Source organism: Hippoglossus hippoglossus, chromosome 5, assembly GCF_009819705.1.
Source record: "Hippoglossus hippoglossus isolate fHipHip1 chromosome 5, fHipHip1.pri, whole genome shotgun sequence".
Taxonomy (NCBI): Eukaryota; Metazoa; Chordata; class Actinopteri; order Pleuronectiformes; family Pleuronectidae; genus Hippoglossus; species Hippoglossus hippoglossus.
Window position 1 is genome coordinate 9,872,331 of NC_047155.1, and position 21,286 is coordinate 9,893,616.

Sequence of the window (21,286 nt, forward strand, 5' to 3'; positions counted from 1 at the left end):
GCATCAGCTCGCGTGGGGAAGTTACCTTCGACAGCTGCGTTCCTTGTTTTTAAAGTAAAAATAAATAAATTCCGCCGCCGTTGAAGTCAAACTACAACACAGTCAAATGAAGCTGTTTTTAAGCGAAGGCAACCCGCACTGCCTGAAGGTGTTAGCCGCCGTACAGGTGACCGGGGTCCCGTGTGACGTCCAGTATGTCAACCACGAGGGTAAGACAGCGTGGTGATCTCTGTGTTCCTCCGGGTTCCTCTGTGTTCCTCTGTGAACAGCTGCTGACGTGTAGCTAAAGGCTACACCCTTGTTTATATACGAGTAGTTTGAGCTGGTGTTCTGCTGTAACTGAGAGCTGATACTGTGTGTTAGCAAGCTAGCTAGGTGTCAACAGCCGGTCAGTGACAGTCACGAAGACTGGAACGAAACCTGCATGTGCTTTGTGTTGTTGTTGTGTTTTAACAGTGTTCGTCTGTACAGCATCACGCAGCCTGTGTTTGTGTTGGGACTCAAGTGTTCATCTTCTGCAGTGTATCACTAGTAATGGTGTCAGCTGTCTTGTTTTCATTCTACCCTAATACCTGTGATTGTATTGTAGAGGTAGAACCAATCTCTGTGGACAAACCCAGTTCAGAAATGATCTGCCACTTACTATATAAACATAGGAAACACTGCATTTAAACAACTCCGGGTTTGATTACAAACTAATATTGTTAATTTAATATCTAAAGTTATTTTGTTTAATCGGTCTGTCAATGGTTGTAGGAAAAAAATAGGAAGTTTTCTGAACCTGCCAGCTTGTTTTGGTTCCACATCTAATCCGACATACCCTGTGGGCAGTGTTATTTCTGACAGGCACATCAGGTGGCACCCAAGAACAAACCTTGGTAGATGATTAAAGGCCTGAACACATATATAGAACAAATATAATGCTGCATATTTACAGTGCAAGACGACAGAAGGCCTAACACAATGTTGGCTTTGTGACTGTACCCATCAAAACCATGTTGGGGACTGTATCAGCTGAGACTAAAAGTAAACCCCGGCAGGTATTGATTTAAATTAGATCACTCATCCCTCCATTAAGGGTCACGAGGCTAATGTCTGGGCCACCATTCGGATCAGGGGTGGATCCAGGATTTGAAAAAAAAATGTATTTAGCAATGTAAAATTCCCGAAAGGGCATTTTTCAGCATCTTCGCCTGGGAATAATTATGTCAAATTTGTTGAATTATGCAAGTCTCATTGATAAAATATCCCTTTAATGAGTGAATTGCTGTTTCTTTTATTATTCATCCATTGTTTTGTTTATTTTACGCCAAGTCTGATTACACAGTTATATTACACATTTATTAAAGTAAATAATAATAATTCAAAAAGTACAAGAAGTTATTCCTGCTGCCTCCATGCTGGATTAGAAATGTATTTAATCCTTGAGTTGCCATAAAACCAGTGAGTTGAACCATCAAAGTAAAGACATCTATAAAAAATGTAATCAGAATCTCCTTCGACGCTCATCTCCCATACGTTCTGAAAAACTCTGGATTAAATGATCAAATCCTTGACCTTTTAGTTTGACCTCTGTGTTCATCATTGACCATTCAAATGACTTTGCTGATAAGTATTGCGCCTGAGAATTTGATCACAGGATTATCCTTGACGCATTTGAGGAGTGTTGTGTTATTACTTCTCTCAGAAGATGTGTTGTTGAATTTAAATTCAATATTGGCTCTGAATGATTTGTAATAAGACCGTGTGTACTGCTAATCGATGTCGATTCTTCTTGTTTCTCTCTCTAAAGACAAAAACATTAGAGGAAGGATTTAGCAGCCAGATAAAGAATCGAGTATAACCAGTCTAATCTGTCAACAAACAAGCAGCAGGCAGTGATAATCTTCTCTGCTGTTGTGTATTTTATTCAGAATTATTTAAACAAACTCATGATCTCTTTCTTTTTTATTTTTCAGAGACAGTGGTGCCCTTTCTTAGCCGTCCAACTCTGCCAGCCCTCACCCTGCCCAGTGGATGGCACCTCTTCAGCTCTAATGCCATCTGCCAGTCAGTAGACTCTCACACACAGTCCTTCCCTCTTGGCCATTACTCAACGCCAATTAGTCATGAATGTAGAGCCGGTTAGTTACCGCCCCTGTATAACTTTTCATATGTTTAACACAATATTTCACTTGTATCTCAACATCTAGGTGCATAAAAATTAAAGTATCTGCACCATTAAAGATTCATTTGTTTTTTGTAGTGTTTTTTTGTTAATCGTCTTTTTCTCTTTCAATGGAAACTACAATGACATTAGAAAAATGGCATATATATTTGTATGGATCCCAAATATCTGACAATGCATTGACTTAACTATGATTATTTGATGGTATAAAATTAGGCCAACAACAGTAATGGAGTGTAACAATAGTTTTTTAATAATGTCTTAAATCTTATTGCAGTCGACTCTAGTGGCACACTGAAACTAACCCATGAAGATGGAGCACTTATATTGCAGATATCAGTATTTTATGTGTGTGTCACCTCAGATACCTCTATGAAGTAAAAGGACAAGACTCCACTGACCTTTGCAACCAGTGGCTGGAATGGGAGGCCACAGATCTCCAGGTAAACTACATACAAAACCTGACCTTACTTTGCTTGAAAGTCCTCTTGTGTGATGCAACCTATTTTTAGTTCATGCTTTGTACAGTCTTCTTACAGACTCTGCTAACAATGCTTCAGTGTGTTGCCAAATCCAATAAACTGAAATTATTGAAACATATGCAGAAATAAGTCGTAAAAACTCTACCTGGATGTTCAGTGTTGGTGTAGGATTATTTTTTTACTTTAGTCACATTTATTTGGTTTACAGCTTTATCCAATGTCTCTTGATCTATTCTAATTAAGCTCTGTTTTGTCTTATTCACGCAGCCTGCACTGCTTCAGGCTCTTCACATGGCAGTGCTGCAAGGAAAGGCTTCAGAAGTGTCTCAGGTTCTCCAGGCGCCCCTAAACTACTTGGACCAAGGCTTGACTAAGGGAAACACGCCATATTTAACAGGGGTACGGTATCAAAGTCTCCGGTTCAGCAGTTTTATTTCTTATTTTCCAGTCTCCATTTAGCTGCCATTTAATTTATTACTACACGTAGAAGATAAACACAACCGTTCTAATTCAAAGCATTTTCAGTCTATATAATATATACGTCAAAAGTTCACAATGTCTCTTAGGAAGCTCAGCTGGGTTTAACTGAGCGTCTTCAGAGCGCCACATCAGGCTCCTCTGGCAACATTTCTTTTTCTCTTCTTCTCTGCAGCTGATGCTGACATAGTAATGCTTTTTAAGTTAGAAATGATTCATCTGGGGAGGGGGTCCCATATGGTACAGATGTATGTGTGTGTGGGTGGGTGTGTGGGTCAATACTGTTGTATTTTCAGCCCCTGGGGCAACAAGTCATCTGCCTCTGTCATATATTTCATGTGTACAGAAATATGTTTTATTAAATCTCTTGGTGATGAGCGTGGCTTGGAGGAGCTTTGTGGTATGTTAAAGAAAACTTGGAAGCAGGCAGTGAGGCAATTGCAGCAGTTTGTATTTAGGGAGACTTAAGCACATTCAAATGAGAAATGGTCTTTCTCACAGTTTTTTCTGTAAGTAGAAAATCACAAGAGTTCGCATGGATGCTGCATCGATTTTGCTGTACAAACAACATGCATGCAGATTAGTAACTTGACTGGACACATGGCAAGTTTAGGAACATTGTGTTTTAAATGTTAATTTAACTGTGCTTTGTTTAGGAAGCTGTCTCTGTTGCTGATGTTGTTTTGTGGGCTGCGCTGTACCCTCTTTTATCTGACTCGTCACTCGCACTGGGTAAGTAGTAATAAAATATGAAATTCTTTGTTGTTGGTCATAGATAAATGGTCCATCCATTGACTAATTGAATCCCTATTAGAATACAATAAACTATTTTAATTACTTACATTTATTTTCTTCTGTCCTCTTCTTACCCTTTTCATTTATTTAATCTTCAAATGTTGTAGTTTGTCCTTCTCTGTGATCTAAAGACCTTTACTGCAATCCTTTAAAAAATGTTCTCCCCTTCCTTTTCTCTCCCTTACCTTTACTGGTTCTCTTTTACTTCATCCAGGTGAACGCAAGTCTGTGAAGGCCTGGTTTGACCGAATGGCTGAGATGCACGGTTGCCAGTCTGCTGCTCAGAAAGTGCTGCAGGGGAAAGGCCTGCAGGGCATGAAGAGCTACATGCAGAGACAGCCTGCCCGTCAGAGCAACCAGTGCAGAGACGCACAGCCATGCAATAGCAGCCCTGCTGAGGTACCTGCTTGATCATCAGGATAACTGTTAGATTTAAAGCTTTCTCTCAGCACAAAAAGTCTTCATTTGGGCTCATGCCTCAGGAAACCCTGTCAGGGTTCCAAGGAAATGTCCTGTCTTTTTTTTCTTTTTTTTTCTTCAAGGTATAGCTGCACAAACAAAACATCTTACAAGACGTGTATTGTCACACGTCCTTACTGCACTATAGTTATAGAATAAAGATTTAACATAACATAACAATTGACCCTATTTAACTAAGCTCGGCTGTCTCTTCTAGGGGGATGTTGTCTTTGGATGAGACTGAACCTGGCTCTATAAAAGCTAAATTTACACCTATATTAGGGTTCAGAACAGGCAGTATGTTTAGGTTACATCACTATTTCTTTATCCTCCACTCTGTCTTGTTTGAGCATGGGAGGGTCTGAACAGGTGTTCATCAAAATGTAGCAGCAGGAGTTATGGCTCCCTGTCAGGAGGTTTTAGGAGGCGTGATCTCAGATCCAGGAGGGCCTTTGGCTGAGGGGTCAGGAGGGCAAGGGTTTTTTATAACCCTTTACTTTTCTGGCCTTGTTGAAAATCTTGCAGAAATTCTAATTGATGTAAATTAGGATTAAAATACTTACATTTGGGTAAAATAACTGCTTGTGGAGATTACCAACCTAACACGTTAACTTCAGTTTGATGTCCTTTTGACGTGTTCTCTTTCTCTTCATATGTGTTTAGTGTGAAGAGGGAGAACGTGTGGTTTCTGAAGAGGAGATGGAAGCTGCTGCTCTCTCCTGGAGCACTGGTTTGAAAGACAGCCCACAGGTTACAGACAGACAACACCCCATGTAAGTAAAGGAAAACATTAAGCAGATACAAACACCCTGTTAAGATCCTGGTTCAGGAGCCAATTAAAATATTTTTTTTGTCCTCATAGTTTGCCACAGGAGGGCAAACGAAACATCCTGGTGGCCAGTGCCTTGCCTTATGTCAACAATGTCCCCCACTTGGGTAACATCATTGGTTGTGTCCTCAGCGCTGACGTCTTCTCCAGGTAGGAAGTTCTGTCTTTTTTTTCTACGTAGGTGCGAGAAAAACACTGATAATCATGAAGAAGAATTCGATCAATGCATCAAACGTATTTTTGTATTCATAAACACAAAAACATACAGGTGTATGGATTGTTGTAATAGATTTCACAGCCTTTTGAATTGTACAAGGAAAGCTGTCCATCATTTTTCATCTCACCTATTCACATTGTAACTCCTCATGTTTTTTCATCCATATGCTTTTTCATTTGTTTTTCCATTTCCTTATTTTTCTTTTCCACACCTGTCCCTTTTCTCATTCATCTCTGTGTCTTACCTCTCGTCCCACTGTCCTCCTCAAGGTACGCTCGTCTGCGAGACTGGAACCTGCTGTATGTGTGTGGCACGGATGAGTACGGCACAGCGACGGAGAACAAGGCCAGAGAGGAGGGCCTGACACCGCAGCAGATCTGCGACAAGTACCATGCTGTTCACGCCGACATTTACAAGTGGTTCCAGATTGACTTTGACTTTTTCGGCAGAACCACCACTGAGAAGCAGACAGAGTAAGTGAGGGCAGGGGAAGGAGGCTGTGTCGGCCTGTTCGGGGTCAACAGTGGGGGGGGGAAATGGAATCTGCTGATTAGTGAGAAATTAAAGATTATTTTTTAAGAATCTAAGATAAAAACTAAACACAAAGGTCTCCTGTATTAATCAGGGGTTCATTTCATGACGGTCCTCACATTTTTCCATACAGTTACTATACAAAATTACATAACATAGGATTACTATAATCTTAGCTGTAGATACTGGTGTGGACGTCTAGCCTTTGCCACCATAAATTCTGCTTCGCTTAATCTTAGAGATTATCAAGGATGATTGTGGAATGTAGGTTATTGCTTACTATTCAGAGGTTTACCAAAAAAATTAAAGAAATCCTATTAAATTACATTTGTTTTATGCGTCTGCACCGGGGGCAGCAGTAGCAGGATGCATGACGTGTTTGGGTCGTCTGTCTCGCTCTTGAATGATATCTCAGGAACACCAGGAGTTTCTTCAAGGTCACTGTGACCTTACGATACACTTACACACGATACTCACCACAACTCAATATGCTTATTACAACAAAATACGCTTAATAACTTCTATTAATACCTTCTATTAAGAAGGTATTAAGTCTAGTCAGTCATAAATGTAAACTGCAACGTGACAGGTTGGTTGAGGCATAAAACAGCAAGGTGGTAATTCCAGTTATTCTGTTATCAATTATAATGTGTAACATTTGGCACTTATGAATTAGTCAAATATTGGTACATGAATGACGTGAATAAACCAATGGTTGTGTGCGAAGGCTGCACTTTATTTGAATAGTTTTGTAATGTAGCCTCTTTATACAAGAAATGTTATCTCTTTCACAAACACATGGATTAATAACATAACAAGTTTTTTTCGTCTTACTGGGTTTACCTTCTCATGGGAGGATGGGAAACAAAATACTGTCACTTGTCTTCAGTGAAAATTAGATTTAAAATCCTTAAGCGTGTCCATTTTTTCTGTCAGTAAAACATAAAAGGCACGAGCACCATGTTCTTTGAAATTTGAAAACAGCCCACAGATTAAAGACTTGACTCCGATCAAGTACTTTGGATGTAAGGTCTTACCTTTTTAGATTTACCAACTCCCAAGCAAAGATTACCATCAGCTTTGCTTTTTTTGTACCATTTTACTACATATTTTCCTTCTTTAATCAATAACAAACTCATCCATTCGTCTTCTTTTTGTAGTAGTCTGATCTGTTTTCTGTATTACCATATAGACCCAGAAAGTTTACATCATTTTCTTGCCGACGAGAGCAATAGCAGTGAGTTTGAGTTGGAAGGAAAAACTGGGGTCAGGTTTCAATGACTTATTATTTTCCACATAAGACAAGTGTCACTGTGTTTCTCGCCCCTTTAACACCAAGCAAAAGAGAAAAATTGCATCATGGGCACAGCCCCAGAAGCATTTTTCAACCATCTTGTTTCTCTGTGTTTTTTTTCTTTTTTTGAAGGATTGCTCAGAATATATTCTGGCGACTCCACAAACACGGGTTCCTGCTGGAAGACACGGTGGAGCAACTGCGTTGTGAGAAGTGTCAGCGTTTTCTGGCTGACCGCTTCGTAGAAGGCATTTGTCCTTACTGCAGCTACCCAGAAGCTCGCGGTGATCAGTGTGACAAGTGCGGGCGGCTCATAAATGCAGTGGAGCTCAGGGTACGTTTGGAGGAATAGATGGAACAAAGTGAATGCAAAGGGCAAAATGAGGAGTGTCATTATCCGTCCTTTGTTATTATTCTCACTGATGACTATAAGGAGAATGATTGAGATAGATACTGGAATATCATTTTATTTTCCCCTTGTAAATCTATATATTAAGGGAAATGTCATATCCTATTATGTCGAGAATGGGGTCTATGATGCTACCTGCACCTTGTATACATGCTATACATAGAAGTACATAAACGTCATTCTGTTCTGCAGTTTTTCTCTTCCAGTACAACAGCTTTCCATTTACTGTTTATTGAGCACAATAGCTGCACTGTAACTCCTGAAATAGTTTTTACTCCCATGAAAGAAATTAGATTTTCCTCTAAATTGTAAATCCATCTGGTGACCTTCAGCCTAATCAGTCGTATCCTTGTTGCCCCCTCCAGGAACCCCAATGTAAGGTCTGTGGGCAGACTCCAGTCGTCTGCTCCTCCAAACATCTTTTCCTCGACCTGCCAAAGGTTCGTTTTTCACTCTGCATTGTAATGTTGTTACTTTTCCATTCTCCACTTTAGACATAGTAAGTGGCTTCAATTTCTCCTCCTTTCGTGCAGCTGGAGGCTCAGTTGGAGCAGTGGCTGGACAAGTCGATGAGCACAGGAGACTGGACTCAAAACGCCAAACAGATCACTCGCTCCTGGCTGAGAGATGGACTCAAACCACGCTGCATCACCAGAGACCTGAAGTGGGGAAGCCCAGTGCCTCACCCCGACTTTAAAGAGAAGGTCTGACATGCACATGAAAAGCAAAACATAATGTTTCACATTACAGATGTTGGTGTAGGATTTGTTTGTTTTTGTTTGGTATTTCTGCATGCAGTGGAAAAGATGTTCACCCCACTTTAATGAAACATAATAAAGCTGTAGTACCTGCTGAGAGGATAATGAATGTACACACATAGTATATAAGGTCATGGTTCCTAATTAAACATTGACTGTGCACTGTTTGCTGCAGTGACTGATGATCCTGCTGTGCTCTCTAATTGTTCACTGGTTCTTCACTGAGTTTTTCTGGGGTCTAGCATGTTTAGATTTGTTTGGACACGGATAATTTATTGTAGTTCACACTTCCGACATGTTATCTCACATTGTAATTTAGGTTTTCCTTATTCATCCTAATCTTTTTGTGCTTAGTCAGTTTCATTCATGTCATCCAGGATTATTTATTAGCATTTTACTTGTTCTGTTTCTGCAGGTCTTCTACGTCTGGTTTGATGCACCGATTGGTTACCTGTCCATTACCGCCAACTACACCGACCAATGGGAGAAGTGGTGGAAGAATCCCAGTCAGGTACCACATCCCAGCCCACACCCAAAATACACAGGATTTATGAGCCACCCTGAAGCTTGGCACACACTTTTTGTCCTCTGTATGACACAGAAGGATCTTATCTGTCTGACTGCATACATTGCTCCATCTGGTCTTTTGCACTCTCCATCAGAACATAGTGAAAATCCTTTCCTTTTGTTATTGAATCCAATGTAATATTCACTTCCAGACACAGTAGAACGGGTTAATAACGATATACTGTGTGTCAGTGTAACAGTTCTTCTAGATTCCTCCCCTCTGAGATAACGCTCAGTAGACTACTGTTGGTTTCCCTGTTCATTCTTGTTCGTCATGCTGTTATCAGCCTCACTTAGAAAAGTTGATCTATTTGACATTTTGTATGTGCATGTGAATTTCATATTTAAAGATTTCACACCACTCCCCACACATACAGTAATACGTGACAAGCTGGAAATGTGATAGTGAGCTACTTATCACTTTGCTTGTCTTCATGTAACTGCAGCTTGATTAAAAAAGACTTAAGAATCTAACAAGCTCTAACATATCTTCTACACTCTCACTGACTCATCTCATGTCTCTCCATCTAAAAGCCGTGTGTGTGTGTGTGTGTGTGTGTGTGTGTGTGTGTGTGTGTGTGTGTGTGTGTGTGTGTGTGTGTGTGTGTGTGTGTGTGTGTGTGTGTGTGTGTGTGTGTGTGTGTGTGTGTGTGTGTGTGTGTGTGTGTGTGTGTGTGTGTGTGTGTGTGTGTGTGTGTGTAGAGTGAGTGAGATGGGGGTTGGGGAGAGCTGATAAGTCCTCTTTGAACTGGATGATCTCATGATGATCTAATATGATGTCATCCTCACAGCGCAATGTCCTATCTCTGCCAACAGGTGGAGCTGTATAACTTCATGGCCAAAGACAACGTGCCATTCCACAGTGTAGTATTCCCCTGCTCCCTACTGGGAGCTCAAGACAACTACACTCTGGTCAACCACATCGTTGCCACCGGTAATCACTTAATATCACTGACTGATCAGCACTTTATTAATACTTCTGATTTCATATTTGGATTTACAACTCATTTTAAAATGTAAAAAATATATATATAATGGCACATTCATCCTGTTTTACGCTTATGCAACACAGCCATTATGAATAATCACTTTCACACTGGAGATTAAAGTTCAGCTCTGACAGTGATTTATGCTCTTATTCCCCACAGAATATCTGAATTACGAGGACACTAAATTCTCCAAGAGTCGTGGCACTGGCGTGTTTGGAGACATGGCTAAAGACACGGGCATCCCATCCGACGTGTGGCGATTCTATCTGCTGTTTGTGCGTCCAGAGGGACAGGATTCAGCCTTCTCCTGGGCCGACATGGCTCTGAAGAACAACTCCGAGCTGCTCAACAACTTGGGCAACTTCATCAACAGGTTGGTAACGGATAAATGTTTTGAAATCAATTCCCACACAGTCACCAGTAAAACTGAAAAAATAAATTTTGCTCGCATTTTGTACAGTAATGCAGCAAAACTTTAATCCTGTCCAATGAAGTTTCAGATTGTTGTACTAATTGACAAAATGAAGTTGGAGCTGTAACTATTACAAGAGGTTCACCCTAGTTTTCGACATTTGTTTGGGATGGCGTAATTTAGCCCCAATTCCATTGCCTCAAATGATTTTTAAAAGATCAGGGTTAAATCCCACATCAAAGATGTTTCTCAGCAGCTTTTTTTTCAAAGTACCTTGATCTTCAGAATTGGTCTCGGGCAGCAACGTTGATGCTTAATTGGTTCAAAAATATCTTGTAGATTGCATCCACCCTAAGGTGTTGGAGGTAGAAAGTATTCTGCTTCAGAAAAGAAACTCTGTCCTCGCCTGGATCCAGTCACTAAATCACCGAACTACCTTGTTGGTGACAGTTTGTTCATTTTTCAAATTCATAAACGATCCTGGGATGTGTTGTCCCAGCTAATTGTTGTCCAGTCTTAACCTTTTACTCACAATTTCACCAATAATGAGCTTGACAAACTCTGACAAAAAATTGGTAAAACCTTACTTGATTGATTAGGATAATTCAGTCACTGTATAGAATATTTAAAGAATTGTGTTCTTTATTTTCCCAAGGATGAAAAAAAAAATGCATAAGACTAAAAAAGGTCACACAAGGTTTACGCTCACATCAAAGTCGCAGTTTAACAATTTAACAGGCACGTCAAAGCATTTTGGTCTGACAAACCTTCCATAGAGAAAAACTGCTAGTTGCATCAGACATGACAAAAACCTTCACGCTACAAATGTGGTTCTGATGTACACACACTCAACTCATTTCAAAGAGCTACAACGTATGGGCGATGAAGGAGCTGGGAGGAGGCTCAACGCAGTACACTGTAGCGGTAGTTTTCCATCCAGAGCACTGAATTACATTTGGCATCAAAATCTAGAATTTCTAATCAATTAGGAAGTCAAGTAGCATGCCCTTCTCTCATCTCCCTCCTACTCTGTTTCTCCTGCTGCCTTTTTCTCACAGCTCACACATTTTCTCCCAGAAATCCCCCCTTTTTTTAATCTGTCTCAATCAAACCCCTTCAATCGCTCTCCCTCTCTCCTCCAGAGCCGGCATGTTTGTCACTAAGTTCTTTGAGGGCTGTGTGCCTGCGATGGAGCTGCAGCAGGAAGATAAGAAGCTGCTGGCCCTGGTGAGCTGGGAGCTGCAGCAGTACATCCAGCTCATGGACAAAGTCAAGTAAGTGCGGATGAGTCACACACCTGTCATAAGCAATCACAATGAAAATGTATTGATTTAGTTTGATGTACTTTCAAGAGGTAAAATTCTGCTTGTTTTTAATTTGTTATATTCTGGGTTTTAAAACTATTAAAATGATAAAAGATATATATTACAGCCCAAGTTTTAAAATCTCTAATATGTATCTCGACACTAAAGGTAAAACAGTAGACAAACCCATATTTGGACTTGTACTCAGTTACAGTGGACTCTGTGTGATGTCTTGTGCTTGCAAAACTACCATAAATCAATGGTGCAAATTGTCATGCTTTGATCAAATGTTCCCCCAGAATTCGTGATGCTCTCAAACTCATCCTGAACATCTCTCGCCATGGCAACCAGTACATTCAGGTCAACGAACCCTGGAAGAACATCAAGGGAGGAGACGCAGAAAGGTGAGATGGCCTTGAGATGCAAACTCAACCTCTCGTCTTTGTATTTCCATTAAAATAGTCCATTGATTTCAGTTTGAATATATGTGTAAATTGATTTTATCGATCACATACCTTTTGAAAATGTACAAATTTATTTGCTTTCATGTAAAATTAAATGACTGATTCAAGTTTTAGTAAAGATGATTTAATTGTGTGTGCAACAGATGAGAAAAGCAGTAATGAAAATCATGAGTATGAAGGTGCAGCTGACTGACTGATGTTTCTCTGATTATCCTCTTCAGGCAGCGTGCGGGCACAGTCACTGGCGTCTCTGTGAATATCGCTTGCCTGCTGTCAGTGATGCTGTTACCTTACATGCCAACAGTGAGCCAAACCATCAGGGATCAGCTCAACGCCCCTCAGTCCGGCCTCCATACCATGTTCCAAGGCACTGGCACCTTTGTCTGTTCCCTGAGAGCGGGCCACCGCATCGGCAATGTGAGTGCGACCCGAAAAACAGAACACACACAGTCCATACATGTCCAAACGTCTAGTGTGTGGACGCTGGGTGATACAATGAGGATGCAACAATCTGTCAATATTTCAGTCCTCTGGAGGACATTGTAGTCGTGTAAACATACACACACACGCTCAAGAATAAATAGCCTAGACTCTGTTTCATGGCCTCAGCCTTCGAACACCAAGTTTCTCTCAGGCCACTTGTCCCTTCAGGCCTAATTGTGGTGGCCGGCGTCTGCAGGGGCCTGCCGACGCTGCATTCAGTCTCCAAGGTGATCATGATTCGTGACCGCGATCTCTAAGCACGGATCAACAAAACCACACTACTCTAATGTCACACAAGGACTACACATCGCACACAACCTCCCTGATGAACCACACCCTGGATCATCGGTGTAATCCTGCGTAAGAAAGTGGCAATCATGATCGAAAACTACATTTTTCACACAGTCGTCTACTTACTTGCATAATCCTATTTGTTCAAAGATGAGCACAGAGCCTCCCGGTTGAATCTTCCAGTTACGCTGGCCCTGGGCTGGATCCACAATTGCAATTTTTTTTTTTTATATTTGTGCAAATACATTTTTTTTTTTTTTTATTTTAACTTTTTATTCCCCGTTTTATTCCCAGGTCAGTCCGTTGTTCCAGAAACTGGAGCCGGACCAGATTGAGGCTTTGAAGAAGAAATTTGGTGGACAGCAGGTATTTGATGTTTATGATGCCTAATGGTCTGTGTATGAGTTCAGTCAGGTCTTGTAGTAATATAGGATGACTATTTATGAATAATGAAATAAGAAAGAATTGATAAATCACAGCTGTGCACGAGCCGCTGTCTGACTTTCATGAGGAATAAGAATTTGTACTTGATTTGCGTGTCTGTATTTTGAAGCACAATACAAAGAAAACACACAAAAAAATGTGCAAATTGTGTAACGAGCATCCGTCATATAGATTAAGAATAATCCCTCTCTAAACCCTCTGCTCAATTGCTGCCTGCAGCCTGAAGATGAACCACCTCAAAAAAAGGTATTGAGCGGTATTTGTTTGTGAGCACACTGGTGCTGTTGTGTCAAATCGCACGCCGCCACTAACACCAGCAGCTCATCTAATGTCCTCGTATTTTTTTACATTTTTACACGTGTGTCCTGTGTGACTTATTGTCCATTCACACATCACGACTCATAAAACCCTGTCGACATGTTGAGTGATGAGTGTTATTGTCTGAAATGAGGTAAGTCATCTGTAGAAATAATAACCATCAAATCGCCTCGGATTCAAGCATCTTCTCGTGTCTGCTGCCTTCTCCCTCAGAAGACAGCTCAGAGCGCTGCCAGCTCGCAGCCGGCCGCTGTGCCAGCTCCTGCTGCTGCTGAGGCAACGGTGAGCGGAGCGGACCCAGAGAAAGCCAAGCTGCTCACTCAGGCTGTGACTGAGCAGGTGAGATCGCTGGCTGGTGCCAACACATCGATTCTTACTTCAGTCATTTTAGAGTCACAATAGTCTGGTATTAGCAAAAGTTCCAGATTTCATTTAGACGATTTTAATTTCCTTGAATTGTTTTTAAATCGTTATTCGTATTACCGGCTAACAAAGCCGACCCAGTCGTCCGTGATAAACGGGAAAGTTCCTCAAAAAAATCGAATCCCGCACGCAACAAACTATCGGCCACATAAATAAACGGCTAATTTCCTGAGTTACATTTTATAATTTAGAAATAAGTTCTAATTGGAAATTTATCCCGTAATGCAAGGAATTCGTAATTAGTCAAAATTGTTTTATTTACAAAGTTGTAATCTTTCAATTTTACAACTTTCTGCAGCTAGTCCGATGTTAAATCACTCCATATTTCTAAACCCAGAAAGAAGCGACTAATTACGAACGGACAAGCGGCTGCATTTGTTCATTCTTGACTATCTGACAAGAACGCTACCAATCTCTGTTTGTGTCCGTAAAAGCTGAGGTATTTAAATCAAATCATATTTTGGTGTGAGACACTAATTAAACCCGATCATTTTATCCGTCACAGGGAGAAAAGGTGCGAGCGCTCAAAGCCCAGAAGGCGGAGAAGGCTGCGATCACAGCAGAAGTGGCCAAACTGTTGGACCTTAAGAAACAGCTGGCTGTGGCTGAGGGGAAGAACCCTGAGCCGGCACCTCAGAAGAGCAAGAAGAAGTGAGACAGACACAAAGGGAAACAAAATGAAAGAGGTTCCGCAGAGGAAGGGAAGAGTAGAATGGTTTGAGGTATGATAGTGGAGAACGGGAACAAGATGTACACCAAGAGAGATGAGGGTATTAGCTTACGGCAAAGCCGTGACAGGATCTAAGACAATGTGGTATTGGCACTGAGGACTAATGAAATGCTGGATAGGCCGACGGGGAAATGAAAACACACAAAGAGGAAGTCAAATGAATACAGCTACAGAATGGAGGGATTTTTCCAAATCCCTCCACCAAAAGAAACTGATTTTATACTCTCCCTGTGATAAAGTCAGCATACGTTATTAGCATTGGAAGGTGTGTTACGCATTTAAAGATGTTTTTTATATCCTCTGGAATTTTTTTCTTTGTTATTTACCACAAATACCCTTTTTAGATCCAGAAAATAAAAGTGAATCTGAAAATTGTCTGTACTCCAATTTCTCAATTACAGCGAGTTTACATCATTTTCCCCAAAGACACAGTTTAATCACAAGACAAATAATTTTACATGACACAAAAAATTTCATATTCTTTTTTTATTGCAAAATTGGGATTACAATGATGGATAAAATAAAAGGTACAGTATTCGATGCCATCGGTGATAAAAGCCATGCATATTATTTTACGACTAACAGTTAATGTGAGTACAACGAGAAAATAACCGTGGATATGTTGGCATATTACAGTACAAGCCATTACAGTACAATTGTATATATATTACAGCATTGTATAAAAATAGTAACTCAAGGTAGAAGGATGTAATAATTCTCCCACAAAATTCCCATATTGATAGAAAAGGTCGGTTTAGAAAGTATAGCTGGGTCCTACTTGCTTTATCTAAATACACAGTTGCACGTACAAACAAGCCATGGGTTATAAAAGTAAGAAAGGGTGTAAATTCTCTTTCCACAAAAATATTTCTCTCACACTGCTCTGGGCACTTTCAAACTTTTCCTGAGCTCCTAAAACTCTCCACAAATTGGGGCAAATAATCTCTACTAGCCAGATTGCAGCCCTTAAAGTAGGAGTTACAATTTATTGCAAAAATGGTGGGAACAGATGACAATGAAATGCGCTCTCTGAATTTAAGTTCCTTTTCTGTCCAACGTACAAATCATCAAAAGCTCATAACCGTTATTTCTACCATCCTGAGTGATGAAATCCTTCAACATGACAAACATTCGTCCGAACCACTGTATGATTTGAGCTGTCTGTTCTTCCTCTTCCGTTAAACGTGCTGTGTCTTTATTTGCCGCAATGCTGCTGCAGCTATTTCTCTCTGTGCCTTCTCTTGTCTTGACTTTCATCACTTTCCTCCTCCTTGACATCTTTAGCCCTCCGTTTTTCAAAAAACCCTCTCTTATAAATTATATCTTTGGTTTTCCATCCTACTCCTGTCTAAAAGAGGCATTTCGTGACCACCGTCTTACACCTTTTCCCACCACTGTGATTCCAAATCTGCAGGCCCTGTCATCTTTCATTCCTGTCTTCCATCCTGTCTTTTTCATCCTCATTTCCTGGTGTTGACTAGTCTCTCTATCAGAGCTCTACGTGTCCTCTGTACCTCCTCGCCCAGCCTGTCAATCTCCGCTTTCAAGCGCTCATTCTGCTCCGTGAGCTCCGTCACCTTCCTTTCGTTCTCGTGCTCTCTTTCTTTGCGACTCTTCTTGCCAGAGGAGTAAGATGAGGATGTGCGCTGTGTGGAGGAGGCGAAAGAGGACAAGGCACCGTTGGCCCTCTCGCTGGTGGTCCTCTTGCGTTTTCCCAGGCGGGAGGACGGGTAGGCGGAAGGAGAAGACTCAGGTGAGGAGGGAGAAGAGCCATTTTGAGATGGCGACTGTGAGGCTGAGGAGGAGCAGGACGGGGAATCGGGGACACAGGGCAGTTCCTCCTCACTGGCTGAGGGAGATGCAGGATGGACATTATTAGCCTGGTGGTGTTGATGTTGGTGGTAATAATAGCCACTGCTGATCACCACGCCGCTCGTATCCACCATTCCCACTCCTCCTTCACTCAGCAACTCAAAGAACTCTGGAGGCAGCAGGTCACCGCCGCCTCCTCCTCCTGCTGAGCTATCTCCACTTCTCCCGTTCTCAGCCTCGCCCCGCCGCTCCTCTGCAACAGCTGGACTCATGCAGGAGGAGGAAGAGGAGGAGGATGAGGTGTGATGCAGAGGCTGGGTGTTGTGGATCTCCTCTGTTGCCCTCTGGACACCTTCGCTCCACGTCTGGCTTCCGTCCGTCAGCCATGTCAGAGAACAACTCTCCAGAACATCCAGGAACTCCGGCTCTTTCTGTAAAACACAAAGCGGAAAAGTCAACACCCGATAAAAACTTGTCCAATATTGAAGTACAAGTGAGTTTCACATCACCTCGTATGTGAAAATACATTTTTTGCAAAAACGTCAAAAACTAAAATCCTAATGAAAATACAATGGACCTAGACACTCACACTCATTGAGGGTGTGAAAGCCATTTTCCTCTTCAAGCTACTGACCTCGGTGCATGTGGGGGCACGTGCCAGTTTTGCCCCTCCCGTGTCGGAGCCCAGAATATCCTGCAGGTCCTCATACCACGCCTCCAACTCTGCACCACACAACGGCCCCACGCCAGGGGGGTACGGCGGGGGCAGGTGAAGCCATTCGGCAGTCATCTCGCCAATCAGTCGCAACGCACAGATACTCGGCCACACGGTTCACACTGGACCTGGAGGGGTGGGGCGGGCGAGGGGGGCGGCCGGCACACACAGGATGGTTGGGAAAAACAAAGATGAAGGGAAGAGGGCAGAGCAAACTCCTGTTAGTCGACTGACGCCTCATAACTCCGCCTCCATTCAGTATAAATCGTCACTGTTCGGCGAAGAGTTGAGTTGTGGTTCGCAGGCACCAGGGATGAAGGATGTGTGCGTATCGTTACTGAGATTGTAGCAAGAAGCAGTTATCTTTAGAATTGTTTACTCCGTGATAAAACAAACCAGGCCAAAGTACAGAACATAGTTTAATCCACTTGACTGATGGAATAACAGTGACACTGAGTGAGTGAATGGCTGTACTGCATTTAAACTGTTGATAGGATGAGGAATTCTAAATTTCGAATGAAAAATGCCGATAACTCAAGTTCCAGGACGGTTAATGTTGAAATGAATAAACCGATTAAATGTCATGAATAACAAACATGCAGCATTCACAATGTCAAATAATAGAAGACAGGTTTACCTTTGGAAAGTCTGTGTTAATCAAGTATGCCAATATGTTGGAGATAGCTTGTCCCAACTATTCTGAAAGGGGGAAAAAAAAGGATTTGATAAATTAGCCATAATAATTTAAATAAAAATTGAAACCTGAATTTTGCTGAGATTTCAAAATAAAAATGATGATTTGCACAAATACAGAGCAGGCTCGATTTTAAAAGAAAAAGGCAACTAAAATTAAACAAATAGCTGCTTCGGGGAGCAACAGAAAATTAAATAATTAAAGACCAATTAAATGTCAATAATTGTTATATCGATCCAATAAGGAGATGCTGTCACTTCATTCTTGTAAACAAAGACCGAAAGGATCTCCACTGCGCCCCCTGCTTTCCTCGGTCCTCAATACACGTTGGGATCGATAAACAAGTGGTTAAACAAAAATAAAGGATGAATAAATCCTGACAATGATGAATGAAATGATGTCTGACAGTCCATTCTGCTCATTCTGTTCATGGTTTGAATCCATTCAACACACATTACATTCATGGAGAACAATTATAATTTATTATATCATAATTATTCTGGACAAAGCTTGAGGCGAACGTTGTAAATCAAAGTCAGAGTTTCTGCTTCACATCTGTTATGTTGGGAGAAAGTCAAACTACATTTTTACACGGATGTATCACTGTGTTATAAAGAAGTAAAAAATAATCAAATTCTCTTTAACTTGCTGTTAAATGTTAAAATTCCACAAACTAAGCGAGCAGACAGACGCTTAAATTAAATTGTGCCAATTGAAGTGTACAGATTTTTTTTATTTCCTCTGGTAATTGTGTGATATTTAGAAGATTTGTTTTATTCTTTAAAACGAGGCGACATGTCCAGTCAAAGCCAAGACAGTTACGTCATGGAAATGTGAGTCCAGCTGGAGGAAGAGTGGGCGAAACAAAAGGAAACGACACAGTCAAAAATAATAACGGGTTTAATAGAGAAGGGGAAACTAAATCATTGTATTTTAGAAATCTTTTAATTTAGCGTTAAACATTTATGAATCTGAACCGGCGTGAACGGAGGAATTTAAAAAAGCCGTCCAGCTTCAGCCCCGACAACAACTGTCAGTGTCATTCACACGAGAAGAGTCAAAGCTTTGATGACATTTTAATTCAATGACACCGGGAGATTCAACAACTGCAGCTCGAAGCTTTTAAAAGCTAAAATATTAACTTGGGGAGTTTAAAAAAGAAATAAAACTTGGAAAGCTCGAGTCCGTACGAGCTGAACAACTTCGCAGACAACACGCAAAAAACCACTCCGGTGGGAATATTTGATTTAACTGTGAATCTAAAAATGTCAATGAGATATTTGAATGAATAAAAACACGCTCGTCCCTTGTTTCTCCTCCGGTTCACCGCGTTTGTTTGTTTGTTCACTTCCCAAGATGCGAGCTCGTAAATCCGAGAACCGCCCGAGACAACCCCCGGCCACAAAGTGCACGAAACAAAGCCACTCACCCTTTTTCGTTTATTCGCTCGCCTTCTCGACTGTCTCGAACTCGAATGTGGGTAGTTTAGTAAAAAATGTCGATAGCTCATGTTAACCATTGTTCAGTCTTTACGGCTGAATGTGATTCTTCGGAAACTCCCGGCGGTGTTTATAAGGAGGGAGCGGCCAACCGAACTATGCGCGGAGAGGGGGGGCGGGACGGAGTCGACACAACCGAACCGCGCTGCGACGCGACAAGCGCCGTCGCGGGCGTCCAATCGGCAGCGCGGAGCCGAGATGTTCTCCTTGGCGACATCCAATAGGCTGCGCGGAACCGGGGGGGAGGGAGGCGGGCGCTGGCGGCGCGGCGTCGGCCCGCCGCTCGTCTCCTCTCTCGTATAGTTTGTTCGAGCAGCAGCTGTGATGCAGTCATGAGGCGGCCAGGACGAATTTGGGGCGTATGGGAGTCACATGAAAGGAATGATGCAACGCTTGGCAACCGGTTTCTAGCCGGGGATAACTCCAGCGGAATCAGAGCATGTTTTATTAAACAGCGTTGGCTCCAGCAGAAATCTAAAAATATACATATATGCACGGACGCATCGCTCATGTCGAAGAATTGTTTGTTTCCGGAGCACAAAGGCTGATGCGATTTACTCGCCAATATAAAATGTATATACATATATAAATAAATAATTGTACACATGTTCATTTATTTGTGAATATGATGGTTTTTTTTTATTTTATTTGATTAAATGTGTTGTTTTCTCCTGAGTCTGAATTACATGCTGCACCTGACTCCACACACCTCCTGTATCCCACATGACCACAAGGGGGGGACATCAATAACAACAATCATGATGATAAATACAATAAGAGTAATATTCAATATAATAATGCTAACAATGGCCGTGTCAAAGTGTCACTGGTCCAGCACCATGTTGTGTTCCTGTAGGTCAGATTATCTTTTATGTATTTCCGGTGTTATTTTGTAAAAAAAATGCCACACACTTACGGCACGCGCATCACAGCGGTGTCGCATTCTCTCAGTCACTTTGGGAGCGCGCGCTCTGTGGCATCTCCGCGAGACGCGTGAAGAGAGGCGCGCGCGGGCCGGTGGAGCGCGCGTGCGTGTGTGTCTCGGATGGGTGGGATCCAACAACACACTGCCCCCCCTCCCCACCTTTACTCGCATCCCTTTCTTCTTCGTGTCCGGTTTTTATTGTGAATGATGAAATTCAGCACATTTCTTCATTAGTTCGCCATAAAAACTCGCAGGTGAATTTTTATTGTTTTCATTTCATCAGTTCAGGTTTATTTGTCTCTTTTCTCTGCAGCACCAGCTCATAGCACGAGGTGGAGCCTCCCAAAAACAACACGGACACATCACAGCAAAACAATCCTTTCTACGGTATTTAAGAATAGATGGCAGCTGATAAATAGAGCAACACTATATATATACATATATATTATTAGCCTATATATTTAATTGAAATGTCAGTTTTAAAATGGCAATATTTAAATAATTCTACTTTTTAATCCCCACAGTCTCACATTTGCTGATACACACAGTTTATAACAAACTCTACTGTTAAAATTAACTAACTATTTAGAAGCTTGTTATTTACATGAAGCTTTGTGACACTTTAAATCAATAAATATATTTGCTAATGTTTTATTCCTTAGTGCCTTTTAGTAAGCCCTTGCTCGTGTGTGTGTGTGTGTGTGTGTGTGTGTGTGTGTGTGTGTGTGTGTGTGTACTTGGGAGCCGGTGATGTGAAGCTCTTTGTGTTACATTTTGTTTATGTGAAAAGTGCTGTAT

At 41.5% G+C, this 21,286-nt stretch overlaps 2 protein-coding genes across 7 annotated transcripts; one reads left to right on the forward strand and one right to left on the reverse strand.

The window, feature by feature from the left end:
• The first annotated feature begins 8 nt into the window (after positions 1 to 8).
• On the forward strand, positions 9 to 16,144 carry mars1 (methionyl-tRNA synthetase 1). 2 transcript variants are annotated; one of them, XM_034584369.1, is made up of 22 exons: positions 107 to 209; positions 1,959 to 2,049; positions 2,532 to 2,610; positions 2,917 to 3,048; positions 3,783 to 3,858; positions 4,136 to 4,320; positions 5,044 to 5,153; positions 5,243 to 5,359; positions 5,696 to 5,899; positions 7,384 to 7,585; positions 8,026 to 8,100; positions 8,194 to 8,364; positions 8,834 to 8,929; positions 9,802 to 9,919; positions 10,134 to 10,347; positions 11,529 to 11,660; positions 11,990 to 12,094; positions 12,376 to 12,571; positions 13,223 to 13,294; positions 13,592 to 13,618; positions 13,904 to 14,029; positions 14,619 to 16,144. In XM_034584369.1, the coding sequence occupies exons 1-22, from the start codon at positions 107 to 109 to the stop codon at positions 14,766 to 14,768; spliced, it is 2,781 nt and encodes a 926-aa protein (XP_034440260.1). In that variant the 3' UTR covers positions 14,769 to 16,144. The 2 variants fall into 2 exon arrangements, with proteins under 2 accessions (XP_034440261.1, XP_034440260.1); XM_034584370.1 differs by lacking the exon at positions 13,592 to 13,618 and having other exon boundaries at positions 9 to 209; positions 14,619 to 15,211.
• Positions 15,317 to 19,648, reverse strand: ddit3 (DNA-damage-inducible transcript 3). Of its 5 annotated transcripts, none has more exons than XM_034584378.1 (4): positions 19,494 to 19,648; positions 18,008 to 18,069; positions 17,245 to 17,498; positions 15,317 to 17,086 (listed from the first exon to the last, which is right to left on the reverse strand). In XM_034584378.1, the coding sequence occupies exons 3-4, from the start codon at positions 17,443 to 17,445 to the stop codon at positions 16,304 to 16,306; spliced, it is 984 nt and encodes a 327-aa protein (XP_034440269.1). In that variant the 5' UTR covers positions 17,446 to 17,498; positions 18,008 to 18,069; positions 19,494 to 19,648; the 3' UTR covers positions 15,317 to 16,303. The 5 variants fall into 5 exon arrangements, with proteins under 5 accessions (XP_034440269.1, XP_034440272.1, XP_034440270.1 ...); XM_034584381.1 differs by having other exon boundaries at positions 17,290 to 17,498; positions 19,494 to 19,647; XM_034584379.1 differs by having other exon boundaries at positions 18,008 to 18,064; positions 19,494 to 19,633.
• Between the last annotated feature and the right edge of the window lie 1,638 nt (positions 19,649 to 21,286).

Coding starts and splice junctions, on each gene's coding strand:
- mars1 (XM_034584369.1), top strand. CDS start 107: ATGAAGCTGTTTTTAAGCGAAGGCAACCCGCACTGCCTGAAGGTGTTA. Junction 4,321..5,043: donor GCAATAGCAGCCCTGCTGAG/GTACCTGCTTGA, acceptor ATATGTGTTTAG/TGTGAAGAGGGAGAACGTGT. Junction 11,661..11,989: donor CAGCTCATGGACAAAGTCAA/GTAAGTGCGGAT, acceptor ATGTTCCCCCAG/AATTCGTGATGCTCTCAAAC.
- ddit3 (XM_034584378.1), bottom strand. CDS start 17,445: ATGACTGCCGAATGGCTTCACCTGCCCCCGCCGTACCCCCCTGGCGTG. Junction 17,087..17,244: donor CTTTCACACCCTCAATGAGT/GTGAGTGTCTAG, acceptor TGTGTTTTACAG/AAAGAGCCGGAGTTCCTGGA.